We start from the raw sequence: 24064 nt of genomic DNA, 5'->3' as shown, positions 1-24064 counted from the left end.
CTAATTGTTAATGATGTCAAACTTGTAACAACAGCTTAACCCTTTTGGTGCTATATAGAACAATTTTCAAAAAGGTTTCATATAGAACCATATCGCTGCTGTCGGAACAAAACCTTGTATCTCTGTTTTTGGCATAATTTGAAATTGCCTTTTATCGTTTACATTGTGTGTAAATTCTATGATGAATGGACCAAAAGAAACAGCCCAAAATTACATGAGAAGACGTCTGGTTCCATTGACTTACATTAAAAGTACAGTATGTTTTTCCTTCTCCTGTAAAGTTATCATTTTGGAGATTTTGTTCTGACAACAGTGACACGTAACACATTCTCCATCAATCTGAAGAACCATTTTATCATGCAAAGAACCAAAAATGGTTCTATGTAGAATCAAAATAAATAGAACCATTACCTTTACTAAAGATCCTTTGAAGAACCACTTTTTTTAAGTGTATATTTGGGTCCACACTGGCTATGATAGGTCTGTTACAACATAAGCCTACAAACCATATGGGACTGAAGTGTAAACTCCATAGACATCCAGCCAAATCAATCATGCTCCCCCTTATGGCATTGTAAACTATATTAAAATGATAATTTACTAAAATGTGATGAACTTGTTGGCGTGGTTTTTACAGTTCCTGTGCTGTACCAACAGTGTGTGGAGGAAACTTTTCTCTTATGCAGCAGTAAAATCCTGTTATTGTGATTTTCTCAAAATAAACAGATCCACTGTTTGAGCTGTCAAGTTTTAAACCTGCTGTAAAAGTCTTTCATTAGAAGAGAATGGAGAAAAAGAGCTGACATTCCTGCCTAAAGCGGTTATGGAGTCTGATGCAGTGTGGATTGGACGCATAGTGGTACTCGGATAAGGATCGCTACACTTTCAAATTTGAGACAATTTATCAAACTTGCCATGTTTCCATGGAATACCAGCCTCTCATCAAAAGCACTGAGCATTTTTCTTATTATCTGAGAGTTTAAAATGCTCCCACATGTGATTTCTTTCTAAGCCATCTTTGCTTCAGTAGCCATGTGAAAAGTGGTGCACTGAGGGAAATTCATGCCTGGCATGAATTTATGAATTTATTTAATTATTTTTTTCTATTGTTCTATTGTTGATTAAATTTATTTTAGCTACAACTTTTACAGCTTAAAGCATGACAAAGCTTCTGACTACAAAAGAGAGAATACAATAACGTAACCGACAAATACTCGAGAATTCAAATGATACGGGATGATAGAGCTCTGGGTTAAAATGAATCACTTAACTGGCTCGAATAAAGTCACTGAATAAAGATGTAAGTTTCCACGGCAAATGACTCAAACCACAATTAGGCAATATCCAAACCTCTTGCTCGCTGACCTCGGACACTTCCATCATGAATGAAAAAGAGCTTAGCTCAATGAATGATGAAGGACATCAACTCCCACCAGTTCATAAGGGAGAGTTATACAGTACAACAGAGCTACACTCTTGATTCAGTGCGTGTTCATGGAGGATACTGGCCATTTGGCAGATGCACTGCCGACTTTAATTTGTCCAGACTGACCGTATTTCATATAAATGCCTTTATTCACAAGGCTGAATGATAAACCTTATAATGGAGAAGCAAAATGACTATTTTGACATTTATTGTCTCCTCCTGTGTTAATGACAGGATTTCTCAATTCTGGTGTTGCATTTGGTTTGAAATGTAAAGAATCAAAAATGTGTCACAAACTACCATTTTGAATAAGCGAACACATCAATAGGAATATCCCACACAGTTCAGACCTTCCGTTGCTACTCTGATGAACCAAATTGTGAGCAATATTAAGCATTTCCACAGTAATGTGAACTGCATGCTGAATGTGCACATGTGCACTAAGAAACAATCGCAGTGCATCCAACAATAAAGGCAACATTCTGTTTTACAGTATTAGGTAGATCGACATTAATGCTCACCAACTACTCTGAAGACAGATTTTAATGAGTTAAAAGGGACAAACACAAACTTTCTGGATGGATCACCAATAGAATGTTAGGTTTGAGAGGGTTAATCACACATTATGCAAATTTATGTGATGTCACTTTCAGTTAATTACCAGTGAAATGGCCACAATGTATTTCAGTGAACATTATGCCATGTCAAGAATTAAGTCCAGGTATTTTGTAGTTATTAACAGCACCACTCAAATAAGCACACCCACACATTACAGGAATGTTGTGAGTACTGTGTGCAGTTAGTATTAAGCTCCATTCTTCTCCTGCCACGCATACAGACGAAGACTGCTTTGAATCTACAGACTGGAAGATGTTTTGGTGATGCAGCTCACACTGACATCAGCAAATACACTGACTCCATCACAAACTACATTAATAAATGCACTGATGACACTGTACCAGAAATCAATGTCAGAACATTTCCCAATCAGAAACCCTGGATCAGTGCTGAGATTCAACCTAAACTAAGAGCTTGGGCTGCTGCCTACAACTCTGGTGACCTGGCTAACTACAAGAAGGCCGGATATGACCTTAAGATGACCACCAGGCTGGCCAAAAGGAACTACAGGGACAGAGTGGAATCTAACTACCTTGGCTCTGATCTCAGACATATGTGGAGTGGATTGCGCTCTATCACTGACTACAAAGGAGGTATGAGGGTCATAAGTAAGGGGGTCATCCTCCTTACTTGCAGATGAGCTAAATGCATGTTATGCTTGTTTTGAGGCAAATAACACCTCCCCTGCTGAAAAACTCCCAGTAGATCAGGAGAGCTGTGCTCTAACCATTTCCCAGCCTGAGCTGGTCAGATCCTTCAGGGCAGTTAAGCCACGCAAGGCACCAGGTCCTGACAGTGTCCACAGTTGTGTACTTAGAGCATGTGCCAACCAACTGGCTAAGGTTTTCACTGATATCTTTAACTTATCCCTAAGACTGTCAGTGATTCCAACATGCTTTAAGGAAACCACAATTGTTCCAGTTCCAGAGAAACTGGCTATCACCTGCCTGAATGACTACCGCCCTGTTGCACTGACATCAACAGTTATGAAGTGCTTCGAGCGGCTGGTCAATACTCACATCTGTTCAACATTTCCAGCCACCATGGACCCTCACCAATTTGCATACTGCTCCAACAGATCTACAGATGATGCCATTGCACTGACAATACACACTGCCCTCACACACTTGGACAGAAAGAACACATATGCAAAAATGAAACTGCCTACTGACATCCTCACCGACTTCTACAGATGCACCATAGATAGGGCTACATCACTGTCTGGAATGGCAGCTTCACCACCTGGGACCGGAAGGCCCTTAAGGGAGTGGTGAGGACCGCAGAATGCATCATAGGCAACAAACTACCAGGCTTACAGGACATCTATCAGTCCCGTTGCCTGAGAAAAATCCAAAAGATCCGGTCAGACAGTAGTCACCCAGCACACAGCCTGTTCACCATACTGCCATTAGGCAAGAGATCCGTGGCATCCAGGGTAGAAGAACCCGGCTAATGAACAGTTTCTACCCTCAGGCTGTCAGGCTTCTGAACAAGCTGTGAAGTTGTGAGTCCTTCCCCATTACCATTTCACTCTGTGACTTTGTTAGCATTATTTATTGTATCATATCACTGCAACGGACAATGTCACTAAGTCACTCTTTAAATAAATAAACAAATGAATATATTTTTTTCTTTGCACTGTTTTAGAATGTATATAACACTGCCCTGCTGCAGAGTGATTACGTGTGCTTTACCACAAGCATTTCAATGCATGAATGTCCTAACATGTTGTCAAATGACAAATAAACTTTAAACTGAAACTAGTATTCAAACAAATCAAAGGTGTGGATAAGCGATAGAGAATGATAAAGCAGAAAGCAGCTCAACACGCTTGGAAGAGAAAGCTGATTGTAAAATTAGTGGGAAATTTTTACTTTACTTCACATTTTTAAAAAGAATAGTAGGCGTTTTCTCACTTGTGTGTCATCAGAGCACAGAACTAGCCTAGAACTTTGTCTCGAGAGCTAAACTTGCCTGAATTTTAGCAGCACGCTTACCAAGCGGCCAGTTGGCGAGGTAAGTGTTTTGATTCGCTGTAATGTCAATGCTGTGTTGCAGGACAGGTGTAAGGATGAAGCAGATGGAGAGAATGTTGTACTAAAGCTGGTCTTATAAAGTTTTATCAAACATTCAAACACAGAAGTAACACAGCAAAAAAAGCAGTTCAGGCTCCTGAGTGGTAATGCCATCTAAGTGTTGGTTCTATCATCAGGAGATCATGAGTCAGACCGCTGGTGATGCCACAGTCAACTCACTATAGTCCAAGAGAGCATAATTGGCCTTGCTTTCTCTGGGTGACTACGATGTCCCCCATAGCGTTCTCCTTCAAGCATTTTTAGCTGTCCAATGATGTTGTGTTCATGGCAGTTTGAAAAGATGTGGCAGCATCTTGGAAGAAGCAGATGCTAGCATTCACTCTCCAAGCTTAGCATCATGTGATTGCCCAGAGGAAAGAAATTCTTTCTTAAAATTGTCTCAGAGAATTAAAGCAGATCTCAATATTATATTAATGACGGATCACTGATTTCTGAATTGTTTCTCCTAAACCCCCCTTAGGAGAAAAGAGGAGACTAACATCTACATTTCACTGTGAGAAATTCTGGTGATGAATGAGAAAAGTGTGAGTTCTCCTTCTGAGCCTGTGCTGAATGTTTTCTTCCTGGTGTCACATTTTATCTAAAAAGCTGAAATGCAGCACTTGGCTGTTAAGGTTTTATAGTCAGTTTGTAAAAACAGCCAAAAATGTGTTATAAAAATGTTTTATTGTACTGACTCAGTGGCGAATATAACAATTCTCTTTACATTCTATGCTGTAGTTTGAAATGGATGTGCTGTTGAATTACAGTTAGCAGCTTCTAGTGGTTTAAAAGCGCTGTATCACTTTAGTGCATTGTAAGGCGATTGTGAAAGGCTCCCTCAGAGGGAATATAGCTGGCTAGAGGATAAACACACTGACAGAATAGGTAGTGTGTGTGTATATGTGTGTGCGTATGTGTGCGTCAGTGTCTTTTTTTACACATTTCTTTGCTCCTTTTGCTAATCAGTGCACAGTGAAGGCTGTGAAATACTAAACAGCTCAAGCAGCCTTGGCCTCAAATATGACTCGGCACTTTGAAAAGGCCTTGAGAAGAAGCATGACTCAGCAAACTCACCAGGGACAAACAGTTCAACTGATCAATCTATATTTCTGATGTAGGCCTTCATTAAAAACACAACCATGAGTCCAGCATTCTGTCTTTCAGAATAGAAAGGGTCAAAATTAAAATTAAAAACATGGTTTGCTTTTTCTGTAAAGAGACCATTTCTGACAGGTATATATTTCTGGTATAATGAAGAAACACATTTTCTTTCCTTTTCTCTCCATGCCATGAGATCTGAATCGGTCATGTTTGTGGTGTCACAACTTAAAGCTCAGTCATATGCAAAAGTTTAAATGCTTCCACTTAATTTATGATTCATTGATCTCCTAAATAAAAAATGAGCTAACACATCTTGAACAGAGAACATATTCAAACAGGGCACTTTAAAGCAAATTTTAGTGTACAATTTCTTCTTATGCTGAGTTTAGCAAGTAAACAGTAATTATACATTAAAACGTGCAGAAGTGTGTTCTGTGTAGATGATGTGTTAAGTTAATTTCACTTAGAAAATCAACTGTACATGTAATTTGACCAGGGCGCCCAAACTTTTGCATAAGACTGTACATACAACGCCTCATGCAGCCGTCAGCTCAAAAGCCCTGCCCATTCACTCTGAAGTTATAAGGTGTGTTTCAGCCTGGACTGGTTTTAGCCTGAGGTGCAACAAAGGTCAGCCACTCAGAGCAGAGCTCATTTACATACATCAGTCTCAAAAGCACAGCATTGAGAAAAGCCTATTTAATTAAGAGATAAAGAGAGTCACGTAAAAATGAATTATAAATGTTTATGGCGCATAAACCCACAAAAAATGTTATACATAAGTGGTCTTCAGGGAAAAAATACAAGGAAAATACAAGAAAAATTAAGGATGTGGACCTTCAAATAAACAAATATATGAGGAAACACTTATGGGTCCTGTTTATATTACATACATGATAAATTGATATAAATAGTAACTTATCTTTTAATGAGCATTGCCATCACATTGTCTCCCTGGCAACTCAGTGGTTCTATGCTTGTATTTGAATTTGCCTCTATAGCCCCAGGTCAGAGGTGAAAGCTCAGCAGGACGCGAAGCCGGACATTAGGCAGCCGTCCTTCAGTGATTATCACCAGCCTGTGGTAGATTACCAGCACCCTCCTGTAGCAGACTACAGACACCCCCTGCTGCTGGACTACAGGCAGCTGCCCACAGACTCCCGCAGCTTACCCATATGAGACTCAAAAAGATTTTGTTGCCATAGTGACCATATACAGTGATATACTTTCTCTCTTACACACATATGCATGCTCTTACCTGCCCCGCCTCTCTGCACCAACAGCTTGGCCTCCGCGCCCACCGGACACTCCTTGAGAAGCTCCACTACCTGCGTGTGTGACAGCGTGAGCGCAGGTTGTTGATTGACCTCCACGATGAGGTCACCTTCACACAGCCCTGGGCAGCCCTGCGCCTCCAGGATCTGCTTCACCCTCTGACCTCCCTGACTGTCCGCAATGGTAAAGCCAAACCCGTCTGCTCCTTTCACCATTGTGACCGTTATCAGCTCTCCTCCAGTCGCCCCCGACGACGCCATGGAAACACTATCCTCAAGTGGTCCAGCATCCAAGTGCGTATCTCCTGGATGTTGTTGGGTCAAAGGCGGCTGTAGAGGGTCCAAAAAACGGGCCGTTCTGGAGATGTACTCCATGTAACTGTCATAACTGCTTCGGCCATTCACCAGCAGGGGGCGCTCCATGAGGCCCAATGGGGAAATAAGGCTGCTGGCTGCATCCTCTGGGTCATAGGGGAGCGGGTAGCCGCGGCAAAGCACCAACGTTACGCTCTGGCCGATGGGGACGGACTGAAAGAGCTTCACCACATCCGCATGGGTAGTACCCAACACACACACGTCATTGATGTACACAATGACGTCACCTGGACAGAAAAGAGAGCAAGACAGACTGAAAATGTGTAACTCAAAGATTTTGTTTTAACCTGAGAAATAACTTCTAATATGTTTTCTGCTGCTTGCAGATATGTGATTCAATAAATTATCATTAGCATACAGTTGTATGCAAAAGTTTGAACACACCCAGGCAAATAACACATTTCGTTGATTTTCTAACTAAAAATAAGTTCAGGGAACGACCAAAATGTGATATTTTACTGCAAATTTTAGTACACAAGTTCTGTTTAACAAATCTCAAATAAAATAAAATAAAATAAAAATAGTAATTGTGCATTAAAATGTGCAGAACTGTGCAGAACTTATTTTCACTTAATTTCACTTATTTTCACTCAACAAAACATGTAATTGACCAGCTGTGGACAAACTTTTGCATACAACTGTATATGTTTGGCAATTTAAGTGTAACCAACATAAAGCAACTAACATTTACCAAGAAGTATTCAATGCAAAAACTTGTAGTTCTTACAAATTTCTACAGGTGGTGCACTGAATAATAAGCTATATAATTGTATACACTTTTCTTGTTTGCTTTTGAATAAACTTTTACTATATTTAGAACTATATTTTAACTACATTGACTAATCTTATTTATGTTAGCATGATGCATTAACTTATGTAAATCCAGATATATACGGATTTATAAACTATAAAGGTCAAATAGCTACTGTTGACACATAGTTTTAGCTTGTTAATTAATAAAATCATTATGTGTCTGTCTAGTTTACTACAATTTCACAATTTGTTTTTTTTTTTCAGATCTTTCTCAGTTGGTCTCCCAAAATTAGTCTTGTCCAATTCCCACCTGCTAGCTAGGTCTCCCACTACCACACGATGCTACCATGCTGGGAGGGTGAAGCCTAGCACATGCTTCCTCTGAGACACTTAAAGTGGCACTGCATCATTTCAAACTGCTAACACAAAGTCATTGGGCCACTCAACATGCTTGGATGAGAACGCTAATTGCTAATTCTGTTATGTCAGCCAAATGACGCCCATCAAGCTAAGTCATGGAAGGAGAGGGGGGACCATCCTGCCCACCCTGAGAAAGCTCTTAGACTTTTAGCGTTGAACTTGCGACCTCACGGATTCGGTACGCTTCAGCTGTCAAAACATGCATGGTATTACTGCAGATGTGCCAGAAAATATTACGTGCTCATGATAGTTACAGTGATTTTAAGGCTATAAAATTACAGGAAAATGTCTTACAGTACAGTATAGTGACTCACTGTAAATATACAGCATTTTACAGCAAAGACTGTAAAAATACTCTCCAAATAATACCAAAGTGAGTGAAAACCGACAAATAATAAATCTTTATAAGAACAGATTGCACAAAAAGACAGAAGGTGGTACAGCAGCCTAATTGAAGCTTTATCTGCCCCCCTCTGAATGCAGAGCCTTTATCAGTGCCTGTCTGACTGCAGAGCCAATATAGATAATTCTAATAATCATTTTCAATTAAAATGATCATTATTATGTAAATGACCGGAAACTGAAAGGTGACTTCAATAGCTCGCCCTCAGAGGCCTCTGAATGTGTATGTGTGTGTGTGTGTGTGTGTGTGTGTCTGTGTGTGTGTGGCCAGTGTTGCAGAGCACAGCGTCTGCGTTTTAATGCACTATGGAGCATGTCCATCGACAGGTCAAGCCCCTCCTGGCTGTTCCAGTGACGTTGAGGAATTTTAATTAGTCTCGGTAAACATGATCGGCATTTGCCTCCAGCCCCTGCTGTCCCAATCAATAACTTCACACACACTCACAGAAAACAAATGATATCACAAAGTCCTCTCTACGACCTTCCTGCCTCTGTAACTTACTCCAATTTTCACAGATGATGCATGTATATATATATATATATAAATGTGTATGTATATATATATATATATATATATACACACACAAACACACACACACACACACACACACACATACACACATACCTTTTTAAATTTTTTTCTCATTTCTTCTAGTCTATCACCCATACAGTAGGGTCTAAACGTCCTGAGACCACAATGAAAATCTGGGAATTTTTCATTTAGACTTGAAAATAAACTACAGAGCATTTTAGAATTTTAATTTAATCTAAATTTTATTTAATTTAAACAAAGAAAAGTTATGAAACGTAAAATGTAGAGGAAATATCAAGATTCAGCACTATTTTTCTGGTTTACTGACCAGAGGCTTTTGCACAAACATGTCTGTGGAGTGCACACTGACATTAAAGGAAAAGAAGGACATACCAAATATTAAAAAAGTCTGAAATTCAAAATAATTTTCCCGTCTAGACTGGGTGTATTCAGATATTCAGTTCTGATTCATGATTCATTCTGATTTGAATAGAACTGAATAGAACTAAACAATAGCACCGAATAGCACTGAATATTGATTCACTTCCATAATCACTTACAAATCCATTATCCTAACGCTAAAACCCCTTTGGGCCCGATATACTAAGCCTTTTGTGCCAGTTTCAAAAGCAATTCTGATACATTCTGCCTTACGAAACTGGTTCATGAGCCTAAACATGAGGTATCTTGAATGTGTGCATTTAAAAAACCCAAAATGTGCTTCTCTCCCTCATGCATATTCATTTGAGAGAGACAGGGATATTAATAAGAGGGCCGCGCTAAATGTAGCAGGACTGTGTAAAAAATAACTGGAGATATTGCAGCTGTCACATTCTGCTCGATCAGCTCAAGGTGGCCATTTTTGCACTGATTTTTTTTCCGCCTTTTAAAACCAGGTGTACATCTGCGTGAGGCTCTCAAAAGATGTGTTGCTAAGAGTAGACACAACCTAGACGGAGGCACAAGACCTTCATACATGCTGAAGGAATACTTATCACCATGATAGCTAACATTACTGAAACTCTCAGGATCAGGTGCTCATTTCACTAAAGCAATTAGCCAAGATTTCCCCTCCCAGGTCGCAAATGTGACACTTATTTAGAACAGCAGGAAGAACAGCAGCTTGTGACTCGCAGCGTCGCACACAACTTAAGATGTTTTGTTTTTTGGCGAAGTATTTTCAAAATAACTTAGCAAGATCAGCAGTGTTTATACAAACAACCTGATACAAAATGAAAATGTGGCAAAGTTCGTGAAATAGCCCTCCAGACGTACTTGTGGAAGACAGGGCGCGTGTCTCACAAACTCTTCCGAAGTTAGAGTAGAATGACATCACAAGAATGCTCTGACTGAACACTGTGTTTCTCTTGCTCCTTTATACGCTGTGCCTTTTAAACCCTGCGTCTCATGAGCACACAGTTAGAGGGAGCAGCTGCATGCAGTTTAAGTGATAAGCTGCGGTCTTAGTAAATTGAACGTTAAGTTCAGGCTCATTGTGGGTCGCATCAAGGCACAGTCTGCGCTGCTACTGACCCACTTTGTGTAATTTGTTAACAGCTATCCAGGAGTCTGTCTTCCTTAGAGCTTCCTTAGTCTTCAGTGGACAGATTTTACATAGGGAGGTGAGGTAATGTCATTTTACTACAGGATGTCTGTGATGTTTATGACCAATTTGCACAACATAAGAAATCTCAGTATAAATGACAGAAATGGGAGTGACTGCTCACTTTACACACTTCCTTCACCCCTGAAAAGAGTAGAAAACATGTCAAAATGTTAAATATAGCCATAATTCCGTTTACCCTAACCACCTGTCGTGCTTACGTGAATGGACCGTGTTGTTAGCGTTATGATTAGCTTGGGAATTCACAGCTAACAGTTAACATCGTCACATAAAATCAAGCAATTTTTATTTAAACTTCTAACTTTTTATGTTCTGTGTTGTTCATTTGAGGTATGACGGTGGATATTAACTTGATTCTAGCCACAGAGAAAACACGTACATGTCTCTTCATGTGGATCCATATTAAGAAACGTCTTCCACAGGATATGACAGTGATTTTACCGACATGTCGATTTGCACAGGATTAATATAACCTGGGTTTATTTCTGTAGCTTGCACTCGGTAAAAGCTGCTGGAATCTTTACTGAGCTCACAGTCTGTAAAACTAATTTATATGGCACATTCAGACAGGACTAAAATATTTCAGAAATGCCAGTAAATACATTACCCCACCTCCTCACGGAAGACTAATCCTGTCCGAATAGGGCTTTAGCCAGCAAACTTTAAGCTTAGTCCAATCTAACCCCAGATCTTCTGTCTTGATGGTGGATCATTTGTACGAAGCTACATCAACAACTCAACTGCTGCACATGTAACCTGTTTTTCAGGCCTTAAACAGCTTTTGAACAAATTAGGGCTGAGCTTCTGACCAGTCAGAGACAGACTTGTGAGGAAGATGGACCCCTCTGGTCCTTTTTGAGTCACTTTTCTTCCCCTACATGATGTAGAAGAATGATGAAGAAATAACACCTTTCAGCAGACTTAACACATTCCATAGATATCGAGAATATACAGCAGTCATTACTCCGGTAAGTCCTAACACAGAGGCAGTGGAGACCACGCTGCTTTTTCCACTATAATTGCTCCGCTTTCTACACAGTTACATAGATTTCTTTTGCCTTTTTTGAATAATAAGCCATTCACCTCCTCATACCGAGCGCAACTAGCTGATTGCCATAAACTGCTTTCATTAGCACAAGGATTAATCACAGCCTGGGATTTTACCTGGATTAACATACAGAGTTGTAAAAAAAATAAATAAATAAACATATAAATATATAAATAAATAACAACAGAGCCAAGCTTATTTCTGGGTACATTTTGTTTTGAACTTATTTCACTCACACTCGACATGTGCAAGCCCACTCACACACACATTCAAGCAGTTATACAGTCACACACACACACACGCATACTGAGATGAAGAACAGAAAGGCCATCTGTCTGACCGAGGGAGTGCAGAGGGCGTTTAAAAAACGTGTTTTGAAAAAACACACACAACTCACTAAACACCCCCATTAATCACTGTATCAGTAGACGCAGTCTCAGAGAGAGACTGGCTACCGGAACATAATTTGAATGTACAAAGCGAAAAATAATTCCACAAATAAACCCACAAAGTGCCATTTGAATGCATGAGACTGGTCGCAGGCTCTAATTTGTATTCAGACTCAAGACGCTCCTGTGTAATTTAGGCCTAAGATCATTGCATGAATACATTTAGCTTCTTTTTTCACTTGTATTTGTTTAAATGTCAGCCAAGTGGGGATCATCACCGTAAGAAACATCTGAGCAAGACCATGTGGAAATTCTCCAGATATGACAAAATGTAGTAAAACAACTGAAATAATGCCCTTTCTAGGTTTTCTGATCAAGGAATAGTTTGTCTAAATACAAAATTTACCCAGCTTTCCTTCTTACTCCAAATATAACCAATCAGCCAAGATATGTTTGGTGTACATTTTGCTTCTTTAGATTTACAACTGAGCTATGAGGCTAGTGTAGCTAACGAGCAATAGAAGTTTATACCCTACCAATTAACATGGCGTACATCATCACACACTCACCTCAAACTGTGTTATTATGTAATCTCAAATAGACTTGCTTATGCGGTTTCTGACACTGTATGACACACTGTAATCTATAAACATAAAATAAAGTCACACGGCTAAAAGCAGTAGTAGCAGCCTTAAAGTCTGAATTTTGTGGGTACTTCAGTTTATTTTTATACATAACAGTATGTCACACAGAAATGGTGGGGTATATGATTCCATTACTTGTTATCTCTAGTGTAAAATTAAAGAAGCAAACTTCAGACACCAAATATATCTTGGCTGACTGACTTCAATTGGGTAAAGGGGAAATGTTTTTTTTTGCCAAACTATCACTATTAATTTCATTATTAGTTATGTGATAAAAACTGTTCGTCTCACAATTGCCTTTCATAAAATGATCAACATAAAGTGCATTCTGTAAAGTAAAGCATTGCGTGGGGGAGGTTAATGCTCATGTTCGTTATGAACATTTAAAAAAAAAGCTTTTTTAAATGCTTAAACAGCAGAATGTGGTGGAATTAATGCAGTGAAGCTCTAATGGATCCAGAAGGTGGTAAAGTTCAGACATATGGCACACATACAAAGCCTGGTATGATGCTTCAGGCAAGTGCTGCCATTTAATCACTCCTTCAAAGCCTATATTTGAAGATATTCCCTTGCTGTCTATTTCAATAAAAACTCCTACCTTGTACTTCCACTCACTGGCCACTTTATTAGAAACACCTACCTTGTACTTCCATTCACTGGCCACTTTATTAGAAACACCTACCTTGTTCTTCCACTTACTGGCCACTTGATTAGAAACACCTACCTTGTACCTTCACTCTCTGGCCACTTTATTAGAAACACATACCCTGTACTTTCACTCACTGGCCACTTTATTAGAAATACCTACCTTGTACTTCCACTCACTGGCCACTTTATTAGAAACACATACCCTGTACTTTCACTCACTGGCCACTTTATTAGAAACACCTACCTTGTACTTCCACTCACTGGCAACTTTATTAGAAACTCCTACTAAGTACTTCCACTCACTGGTCACTTTATTAGAAACACCTACCTTGTACGTCCACTTACTGGCCACTTTATTAGAAACCCTGATGTCACTGGTGGTATCCTCAAGGTACAGTACCTTTAGTTAGGGAACATAATTGTACCATATTCCATTGCAATTGCTTAGTTTTTAAGTTGTATTGACTTCACACACTTCGTGAAAAGGTACAATTATGTGCCTTTTCCCTGCAGAAAAACTTACTTAATGTATTCAACTGGACCTTAAAACTACTGACTGTACTTTGCACTTCCAAATTTATGAGCTCCACAGGGTTAGGCAGAATAAGTAGTGATGGCTGAATACCGAATACACTGTATTTGGTAATGTATTCTATTACAATACATAAAAAAGCAACATATTTAGAATACATACTGATAAGGCACATGAGACAAACTCTGTTTATGTCATTTTTATTTAATCCACACTGCTCCTCCCTGTTACTGATGCAATTCTTCTGTTAATATATTTAATGAAAAAAATCACATTTAAATGAAGTTACAAAATTCTCAACATTATTTTGTCTGTCATCTCCTGCTTCACTCCACTGCTGCTTCTAGTCCCACCGCTGTCTGATGAACAAAGGAAACAATTTGCTATATCCCAATAACAAAATCAAAGCAAATTTGACTATAAAGTGTGTAGCTATGCAATGTTGTATGCTACGAAAAGCATGTGCGAGTCCAGTACAACACTGATACTAAGCTGAACACATCCACTACAGAGGAGACCGTTCAGTTCAGTCATCCCTCAAGAGTTTAGTAATGCTGAGATTAATAATTGACTCATCACATTGATTTATCAGTCTACTCAGGCTTTAGGAGGAACATTTTGTTTGTAAAGTTTTGTTTGTTTCATTTTTGTAAAGAAGCTGTGTTTTACAGAATTTGAAATTAGTTAACAAACAAGCATTGATTGGTGTTTCTTCACAAGATGGTGCACATTTTTTTTTATTTAGTGGATAAGCATTCTAATAGTATTCTCTTTACATTAAAAACAAACTGTATTCTGATACATCCCAACCCTGCTTACTCATAAAGTGGCTGTAGACTCAACAATTTCACAAGATTTCATTTGAGTGAACCAAAACTCAGACAGTCCAAAAGACAATGACAGTGCCAGCCATCAATAATGGGCTCCAGTGCTGATGAGGCAGGTTTGCTTCTCTATGCACATGTGCATATTTCCTGAACTGGAGGACCACCCTGCTGCAACTGATTCAACTCATTAGGCAGCCATTAGGCTCTTTATGAGTGGACACAGGTGCAGCAAAATCAGCATGAAACGTAAACATAAACAGAAAATGGGCAGAATGAGGGCCAATAGGAATGATAATGCCAGCTATATATATATATATATATATATATATATATATATATATATATATATATATATATATATATATATATATATGCTTAAACGAACACACTGTAGTTAGCGTTTCTTTCTGTTGCAGGATAGACCTTGGACAGGTCACCAGTCCATCCCAGGGCAGACAGCTTTTAGGCACTTAAAAAAATATATATATATATCTTATACAGCTGTTTACCTGGGCAGCAACTGTTTTTGCTCAGAAAGAAACACTAACTACAGTGTGTTCATTTAACCGTTTCCAAACCTCTCCTTGAGGAAGCCTGGTGTTATTTGTAGTTACCAACTAATACCTAGTTTGGCTAATCAATCCTTTATTAAATTAAATTAAACAATTTGCTTAGGTGCCTAACACTTGCACAGTACTGTACATACTATGTAGTAAGGTTTTCATTTCATTAGAAGACATTTCAGAGGAGATTATATATGAGATAATTAGCACTTAGCACTTGTATAAGGAAGGGTAAAGTCAAATGAAAATAAGTGAAGAAAAAAAACAGTAGCTTCCAAAGCTGGAGCTCAAAAAACATTTAAAATATATAAAGAAAATGGGACTCCTAACAATCGTGCAAGACCTGGCAGACCCCCAAAACTGTCACTATCAGATGACCAGCCCTTAAAGCTTTCATCTTTGAGAGAGAGGAGAAAATCAAGCTCCACTCTCACTTCAGATATGAAAATATCCACAGGTCTTTCTGTCCATCCTTCTACAGTGAGAAGACAGCTCAGTGCTATGGGTTGAAATGATGTGTAGCTGTCAAGAAGCTGTTACTGAGAAGAGGAAATAGACAACAAAGAATAAAATTTGCAAATCAAACAAAGAAGCTGCTGGTGGAACCGTCCACCCCAGAGTCCAGACCTCAACATCACTGAATGTGTTTGGGATTGTTTGGATGGTGAGAAGCAGAAAATATAACCAACTTCTAAAACTGAACTTCAGATGTGAGGAAAAATATCTCTGCAGGTTTATTTGAAAAACTGAAGGTAAGTCTTCTGAAAAGAATGGAAGCTGAAATAAAGGCATTCAGCACAGCTCCAAAGACTGCAGAACCTACATCAAGGTGGACTGAAGCTGTTCTGGTGGTGCAGCACCGTCTCTTTTTTCATCTGTCTTTTCCTTTTTCTCTCCTGTTTGAACCTTGTACCTCTTGACTGTCTGTTTTTCCATTCATCTCAGTTGAGTGACCATGGTGATATGATGGGCAGCATTGAAGCACCATCAGAGTGACCACAGGAGATGTGTGTGTGTGTGTTTCTCCACTCAGTGACAGCCATATTCCTACTGGAATTGGTATTTCACACCTATCCAGGTCTAAACCTCCATAGCCTTATCTCTCCCTCTCTCTCTATGTGTGTGTGTGCAGAACACTGCAAGTAGGGCACAGAGTCCACAGGGAAGGAGGAGAGGAGAGGAAAGAAGTGGAGAAGAGAAGAGGAAAGGACATGACTGTTACTTGCCCATAATCTCAAAAGCTTTACAGTTGAAGTGCATGGATCACTCAGAGTGTCTGTCATTCATGCAGCATCGCTATAGTACAGTGCAGTATGGCCACATTATGTATGCGCATCTCTCTCAAAGCAGGGGTGGGTTGTTCTTCAAGTACTACTGTTGCAGGATCATTTCTTGCTATAAGCAGTATAATCAATTACACAGGGGCTGCAAGGGACCTAACAAGTAAGAAGAAAAGGATAAATATTTTTCTAAATATAATTTGTGTCGTTTTTCATGTTATTGGCAGAACGTTGCTTCCAAAAATCAATATTCTTCCAAAAAGAAATTTCAGAGTATGATACAGCTGTTTGGAAGAAAGACATACAAATGATGAAATGGATACCTTGTCATAAAAATGAATTTATTATTATTAGCTGCCTGCAGCTGCTACCCCCCATTCTACAAAAAAGCCCAGACATTAAAAGACTAAGACACACTAAGATAAACAAACAGGCCACATAAAACACCTAATTTAATTTAATTTAATTTAATTATCAAAATGCCCACTAAGTACAAGTTATTAATTGTTCAGCATCAGGATGAAAAGCAGAAAACATTCATGTAGCAAAAAGTTACACAGCCTCAGCAACAAAATATACATTTCGGTATTTAATTTGGCCACATTTTGCCCTTAATACAGCTTCTATTCTTTTCAGGAGACTTCCCTTTTAATTTTTCAAAGAAAACTGTGGGATCTATTGGTCTAATTCTTTTCTCAGTAACAGCTTTTTGACAGCTACACATGATTTCAGACTCTTGATGTTGAGCTCTTCCCACAGTGGAAGGATGGACAGAAACACTAGTGGATGTGAAGCCAGAGTAAAGCTTGATTCCTGCATACTCAAAAATGGTTCTTTAATGGTGCTTCAGAGCTCTGATTGGTTTTTGATTTTTAGTGTATCTGTACAACACGGAAAATCAAGCTGGCTCCGATTAAACATTTTTCGTAGTGTTAGTCTGTCAGTTTCGGACACGATGTAAAAGACGGTGTTAATATGTGTGTGTTCGGTTTCAGAGGCTGACGTGTGTTTATTACGTCTGTAAAAATCAGAATCAGGCCTTTACAGACTTAATGTGTTTGTGTGTGTGTGTGTGTGTGTGCGCGCAAAATAATGCCGCAGTTCAGTTCCAACTGGACAGGTCATCTGCAGTGCTCTGTCTGTCCATTAATCACAGGGCTTTTTCAACCCCCATCAGTGTAGAACTGCCTGGAAATGTGGCAGCGCACACACACACACACACACACACACACACACACACGAACACACACACACACGAACACACACACACACTGACAGACAGGCACTCTGCGACCTTGGCACTAGAGTGGACACTGGCAGAGAATCAGAGAGACTGTCCAGCTGGGTTCTCTGTTTGACTGAACCTCAACTCAAACTGTGTGTGTGTGTGTGTGTATGTGTGTCTGTCTATGGCTGACTTTAAAAAATATGTATAAATAAATTATGCTAACATTTTCCCTAAATAGAAATAGTAATATTCCCATATATACACCACTCAGTCATAACATTATGACCACCTCCTTGTTTCGATGCTCATTGTCCATTTTATCAGCTCCACTTACTATATAGGTGCACTTTGTAGTTCTACAGTTACAGACTGCAGTCCATCTGTTTCTCTGCATACTTTGTTAGCCCCCTTTTACCCTGTTCTTCAGTGGTCAGGACCCCCATGGACCCTCACAGAGCAGGTACTATTTGGGTGGTGGATCATTCTCAGCACTGCAGTAACACTGATGTGGTGGTGGTGTTAGTGTGTGTTGCGCTGGTCTGAGTGGATCAGACACAGCAGTGCTGCTGGAGTTTTAAACACCTCACTGTCACTGCTGGACTGAGAATAGTCCACTAACCCATAATATCCAGTCAACAGTATCCTGTGGGCAGTGTCCTGTGACCACTGATGAAGGACTAGAGGATGACCAACACAAACTGTGCAGCAGCAGATGAACTATCATCTCTTTACATCTACAAGGTGGACTGACAAGGTAGGAGTGTCTAATAGAGTGGACAGTGAGTGGACACAGTGTTTAAAAACTCCAGCAGCGCTGCTGTGTCTGATCCACTCATACCAGCACAACACACACTAACACACCACCACCACATCAGTGTTACTGCAGTGCTGAGAATGATCCACCACCCAAATAGTACCTGTTCTGTGAGGGTCCATGGGGGTCCTGACCACTGAAGAACAGGGTAAAAGGGGGCTAACAAAGTATGCAGAGAAACAGATGGACTACAGTCTGTAACTGTAGAACTACAAAGTGCACCTATATAGTAAGTGGAGCTGATAAAATGGACAATGAGTGTAGAAACAAGGAGGTGGTCATAATGTTATGCCTGATATTATATTATGATATACTGCTTATATATATATGTATATATATATATATATATATATATTTATATATATATATAAACTTCCTTCACTAGACAGAGTCAGAATTATTAATTAAACTAAGAAATAGTGGAAAGGTGTTCCTGAGGACTGCATAATGCCTGACACACATTATCCTGATCATCTGAAGTTTATTCCTCTCCTAAAGCTGAAAAAGCTTTGGATTAACCTCCAACCAAACTCACAGTTCAATAACAAGATCATTAACAGATAGACTTTTGCTGGCTCTAAGGTAAGCTAAACTTTATCTGGATTACTGGATTTGCAAAATATCATTAATATGATGTCTAATGACAAATAACATGACAGAAAAATGCGACACCATAATAAATCAGATTAAATAGGACTACACGGTGCTCACATTTGTGATTAAAACATTGTGTGTAAAGATAACCATTAATGCACTCATACAAGGTTCAGTCTTTACATTGTTTCAAGTATCATGAAAACACCTGTAAAAGACATCAAGTCCTCCCTGGCATTCATTTTGTAATATAAGAAAAATGTGCCAAAAATGACAGAAGATCCTTTTCAGCACAGGCATAAAAAAAAAAAATAAAGAGAAACAAATGTGCAAAAACTTTCTGCTGCTCTAATTTGCTTAAAAGAACTAATGGGCTTCTACAGAACAGTCTGTGTGTAACTGTAGGGGAAAATGAAGCTTCTGCTGTAGCCAGGCTTCTGCAGCAGGCACAAATTTCTGCACTGTGCTAGGGGGGTGCTAGACTGAAGACGTACCATGCGGTCCGAAGACTAGTAAAAAAGGGGCCTATGACAGGTCGGTGAGGCTATGGGAGCGTTTGGGTGCAGGGCCAACGTATGCCAGCCTAGCCTGAGGTACAGTGGAGGAACTCCGCCTTCCTCCACTGTTCCTCCACTGTACCTCAGGCTGTACCTGAGGTAGGCCTTACAAAGGACAAAACCCCAAACTATTATACATAATACAACAGAATTACAATTAGGGGTGTAATTATCTGGCCTCACAGCTATTCAATTCGATTAAGATTATATACACTGTGAAAAAAAGGTATTTTCACTGTCAAATTACTGTAAAATTTATTGTTCACTACAGGTTTTCTGAAAAAGGGTTAAATGCATGTAAGTAAACAGTACACTCGCTGTATTTTAACAATGCTGTTAACTTACAGAAATAGAATGTAAATTTACAAAAACAAAATATTACTTTAATTTCACAGCCATTTGCGTTTAGTTTAATGGTTGTTACTGTTATTATTATGGTAAAATACTGTAGGTCAGAATAACTAGTTGAACATGTGAAACTGTTGAACTACAGTAAAAAACAGTATTTCTAATAAATGAAACGACTATAATTTTACAGATTTTTTACCATCATGGAGAAAACATACTTTTTGTCAATTGCTGACCTTGCATATATCAACCTAGTTAATATAACAGCTGACAGCAAACCACGGCAGGTAAAGGATCATTAACCAGTGTCCTACTTTTTACAGCACTAGGAGTAGATATCTGGAACGAATGGTTGATACATTTGTTTTCCTCAATAATGTTCATGGAATATGTATTACTGCAAATACGTATGACTTCTGAACTGGAGTTTTATATTTGTAGGTAAGCAATCAAGTCAACGTTTATAAGAGTGTTCTTGTTTTTTTAATGATTTTTTTTGATGAATGAGGCCTTCTACGCAGAGAGTTATGAATTTTTTCACAGCAGGGGGCTCTAACCCTTTCCCTCTCATCCCTTATTGCTCACTAGCAGCTCAATACAACATTTCACACACAGAGAGTCAACAGTGTCCTAATAAATCTGCTAACACAGTTACAGATGAAAATAACTTATTTGATTATATCACTGAGGCAATGGCACAATGGTTACCAGAGGGCCTGCAGAAAGAGGCTAACAAGCTCACTGGCTAAGCAGTAGTCTATGCTAGGAATGAGCACAGCTTCCTGCAGAAGCAGTTGAGCAGAGTAATGACGTAGCCTCACTGCAGAATTGGCGTAAAGCATTGATGGTACAATGGTAAACAAACAGCTGCAAAAACTTGGTGATGACCAAAGAAAAGCTTTGGACGTCACTTTTATTTGGATACAAGGATGCACAAATGTATCGCCTTTGGGTTTATCCTGTATTATAAAGGTGCAAGACTAATTATATATGTGACATTTTTGTTCACATGGGGGGCTTTTGTTTGAGCAGTCAGAAACTTGGGGGCTCTGCAGGCCCCTCCATTGTTACACCCATGGTGTATGTGTGTGTACCTGTAGCCATCTTGCCATCCTGTGCAGCAGGTCCGTCTGGAATCACGCTCTTCACCTGCAGGAACTCATCCGGCTCGTCTCCGCCGATGATAGTGAAGCCGAATCCCATAGTGCTTTTCTGCAGTGCCGTGGACAGAAAACTCCCCTTCAACTGGGTGGGATCCCGCGTAAACAAGGGCTTTTCTATACACACACACACACACACACACACACACACACACACACACCAACACAAACACATAATACAGTCAAACACTACAGAACATTAAACCTCATATAACCCATTATAAAGCAACAAAATCTTACAAGTTAGAGAACCAAGTACAAGGCCAAGAGCTGCACTTACAGCCAAACAACAGCAGCAAGAACATAGACACACGCACACACTGAGAAAAGTGATGCAATGAATTTCATTCATTCAAATGTGTACATCATTTCCACAGAAATACAATATAAATCAACACTACTGTCTTTCTTTTTGGCAATACTTGTGTTGATGCTCTGTATTTTATTCATGCAGAAATGATGTACACATTTAAATCATGTAAATTCAATGTATTAAATTTGTCAGTGCACATATAGCTGGCTCAGCTGGCCTGGGGGTAGCTTATTTTTGCTCCGGTATGAGCTCCAACTGCCAAAATTGTGAAAAAGAGTCCAGCTTTTTATAGTTTTTACAGTTATTTTTATGTCACTCATAACTGAAGCAAGAAAAGTCCACAGAGGAGCCAGAGAGAGTTCCTTCAGCTCCATCTGAGAGGAACCAAGCAGATAACCGCTGTGGAGAAGGCTATAATAACAGGTTCAGGATGGGGGTGGATTAGCGTAGGCCAGCCAAGGCACCATATCTCCACATGTAATGCATTTCCCCCATTTTTCCCTTAGGGTCATTCCCCAGGTCCATTGGGCACATTGTATGTCATGCTTTCATTCAGGTACTGTAGCTGGTCCAGGAAAAGGGCGCACACAAGCGTATCGTCTATGAAGGGATAATTCAGTCATTTTCTGCACAGTTTATTTTATGGCCCTTCCAGAGTGATTACAGTTAATTTTCATAGTTTTCAAAAAGTGCCATGTGTTATTTTAGAGGGAGCAGAAATCTGCCTCCATTGAACTAGTACAGAACTTACAGCCAATTTGTGTTAAATATACTAAAAAACAAATAAACATATAAAAAAAACATGATAATTGAAAACTATATGCTCTAGAGGTGTATATTGGCTCTGTAGGCCCCTCTTTAATTATACGACACACTTCAAAACTGTCACAATCTTTTTGAAATTTAAGAGAAAATTATTGTGCCAAAAATGACAGAAGATCCTTTTCAGCGCAGGCCTGAAAAGAAAATAAAGAGACAAACAAATGTGCAAAAATAAAGCCAATCTCTGCTGCTCTAATTCACTTGGAGGAACTAAAGGGCTTCTACAGAACAGGCTGAGCGTAACTGTAGCCAGGCTTCTGCAGCAGACACACATTCCTCCACTGTGCTAGGCTGAGGACGTACCATGCAGTCCAAAGACTCCGGCCCGGTAAAGCGGGGCCTCAGACAGGTCGGTGAGGCTATGGGAGCGCTCGGGTGCGGGGCCCACGTATGCCAGCCTAGCCCGAGGTAAAGTAGCGGAGGAAGGGCCTTCCTCCACTGTTACAAAGGAAAAAAGCCTCAGCTACTGTACACGATGAAGAATCACTATTAGGGGTGTAATTCTCTGGCATCACAGCTATTTAATTCGATTAAGATTATTTACACTGTAAAGAAGGTTTTGTCACTGTCAAAGTACTGAAAAATTTGACGATCAGTCGAGGGAAAAAAGGGTTAAATGCATGTAACTAACACTGCTGCTGCTGATTTACAGAAACAGAATGTAAATTCACAAAACAAATGGTAAACTTTTTCACAGACATTTGTGTTTATTTAAATTAAATGACTCAAATTTTACAGATTTTCTTCATCATTTTTATGCTTGATAATACCTGATATTTTCATTGTCCAAAAACATATACTTTATTGAATATTGTAATAATCAATTATTGAAGCGACAAGCTACTGAAGGTTATGTGTTATGGTGATGATTTTGTGGTGATTACAGCTGTTGATAGGACAAAATACACCAATGATCAATAAATTAATTAAACAATATGTTATTCATAATAATCACAATATGTGATTGCAATGTACAGTGCAGTAGATTAATAGTATACTATTGTTGCCAAGCAGCATAAAGGTAAAAAAAAATACCCCATGAACAGCATGGTTTTTAATAACTTGCACATTAATACAGAATTCAACAAATGTGTGAGTCATGTGTTCATCGAGTATCTTACAATGACTTAAAATTTGAATCAGCCTGTTTATAATATTAATCTGTTTTGTAATGTTGATGCTAACTTTCCCAAATTGATGCAGTTAAGCCACCACCTTCAGATCAGTGCATCATGATGTATTTTTATGCAAAATAAGGTCAATAATGGTAAAATATTGTCATGTTTGAGGCTGTAATGTTAAATGTTTTAGGGGCAAATAGGATCCATGTGCTTTTAAAAGGGCGAAGGTGCCCTATTTGTTCCTGCTACTACTCCTCATGGCCTCCCCCAGTTCTACTTATTTTATGCTAAGTTTAATTTAAAGCCACAAATAAATGCTGCTGCGTTTTGGAGCTCCACTGTGCTTCAGTGTGATTTTGCTGCATTGAAAAACTCGCTAAAGTGACTGTTATTTACCTCAGAGCAGCTAGCCCTGCCTCCGAGACTTTTTAGAGTACAAAAAAGTTCCCCTTATCCCCATCTATGGCGAGGAAACAGGATCAGAGAACGAGCTAATGTGTATATCCATCAATACTGGTCCAGCTTTATGTTTTTCCTGTTTTCCAGCTTTCAAAAGCTAGTAGAGCTGTTAAA

The 24064-nt window shown here is 39.2% G+C and overlaps 1 protein-coding gene across 1 annotated transcript in view; it reads right to left on the bottom strand.

Moving 5' to 3' along the window:
- Positions 1 to 24064, bottom strand: part of magi2a (membrane associated guanylate kinase, WW and PDZ domain containing 2a) — a 312951-nt gene that overhangs the window by 78388 nt on the left and 210499 nt on the right. Inside the window, exons 9-10 of the mRNA XM_036577226.1 lie at positions 21170 to 21352; positions 6482 to 7099 (exon numbers count right to left, since the gene is read on the bottom strand). Of these exons, the coding sequence (XP_036433119.1) occupies positions 6482 to 7099; positions 21170 to 21352 (801 nt within the window). The remainder of the gene's footprint in view (positions 1 to 6481; positions 7100 to 21169; positions 21353 to 24064) is intronic.

Source organism: Colossoma macropomum, unplaced genomic scaffold (genome assembly GCF_904425465.1).
Source record: "Colossoma macropomum unplaced genomic scaffold, Colossoma_macropomum, whole genome shotgun sequence".
In the NCBI taxonomy this organism is placed as follows: domain Eukaryota; kingdom Metazoa; phylum Chordata; class Actinopteri; order Characiformes; family Serrasalmidae; genus Colossoma; species Colossoma macropomum.
Note: the sequence above shows the minus strand (reverse complement) of the source record. Positions and strands in the feature narration are given on the sequence as shown.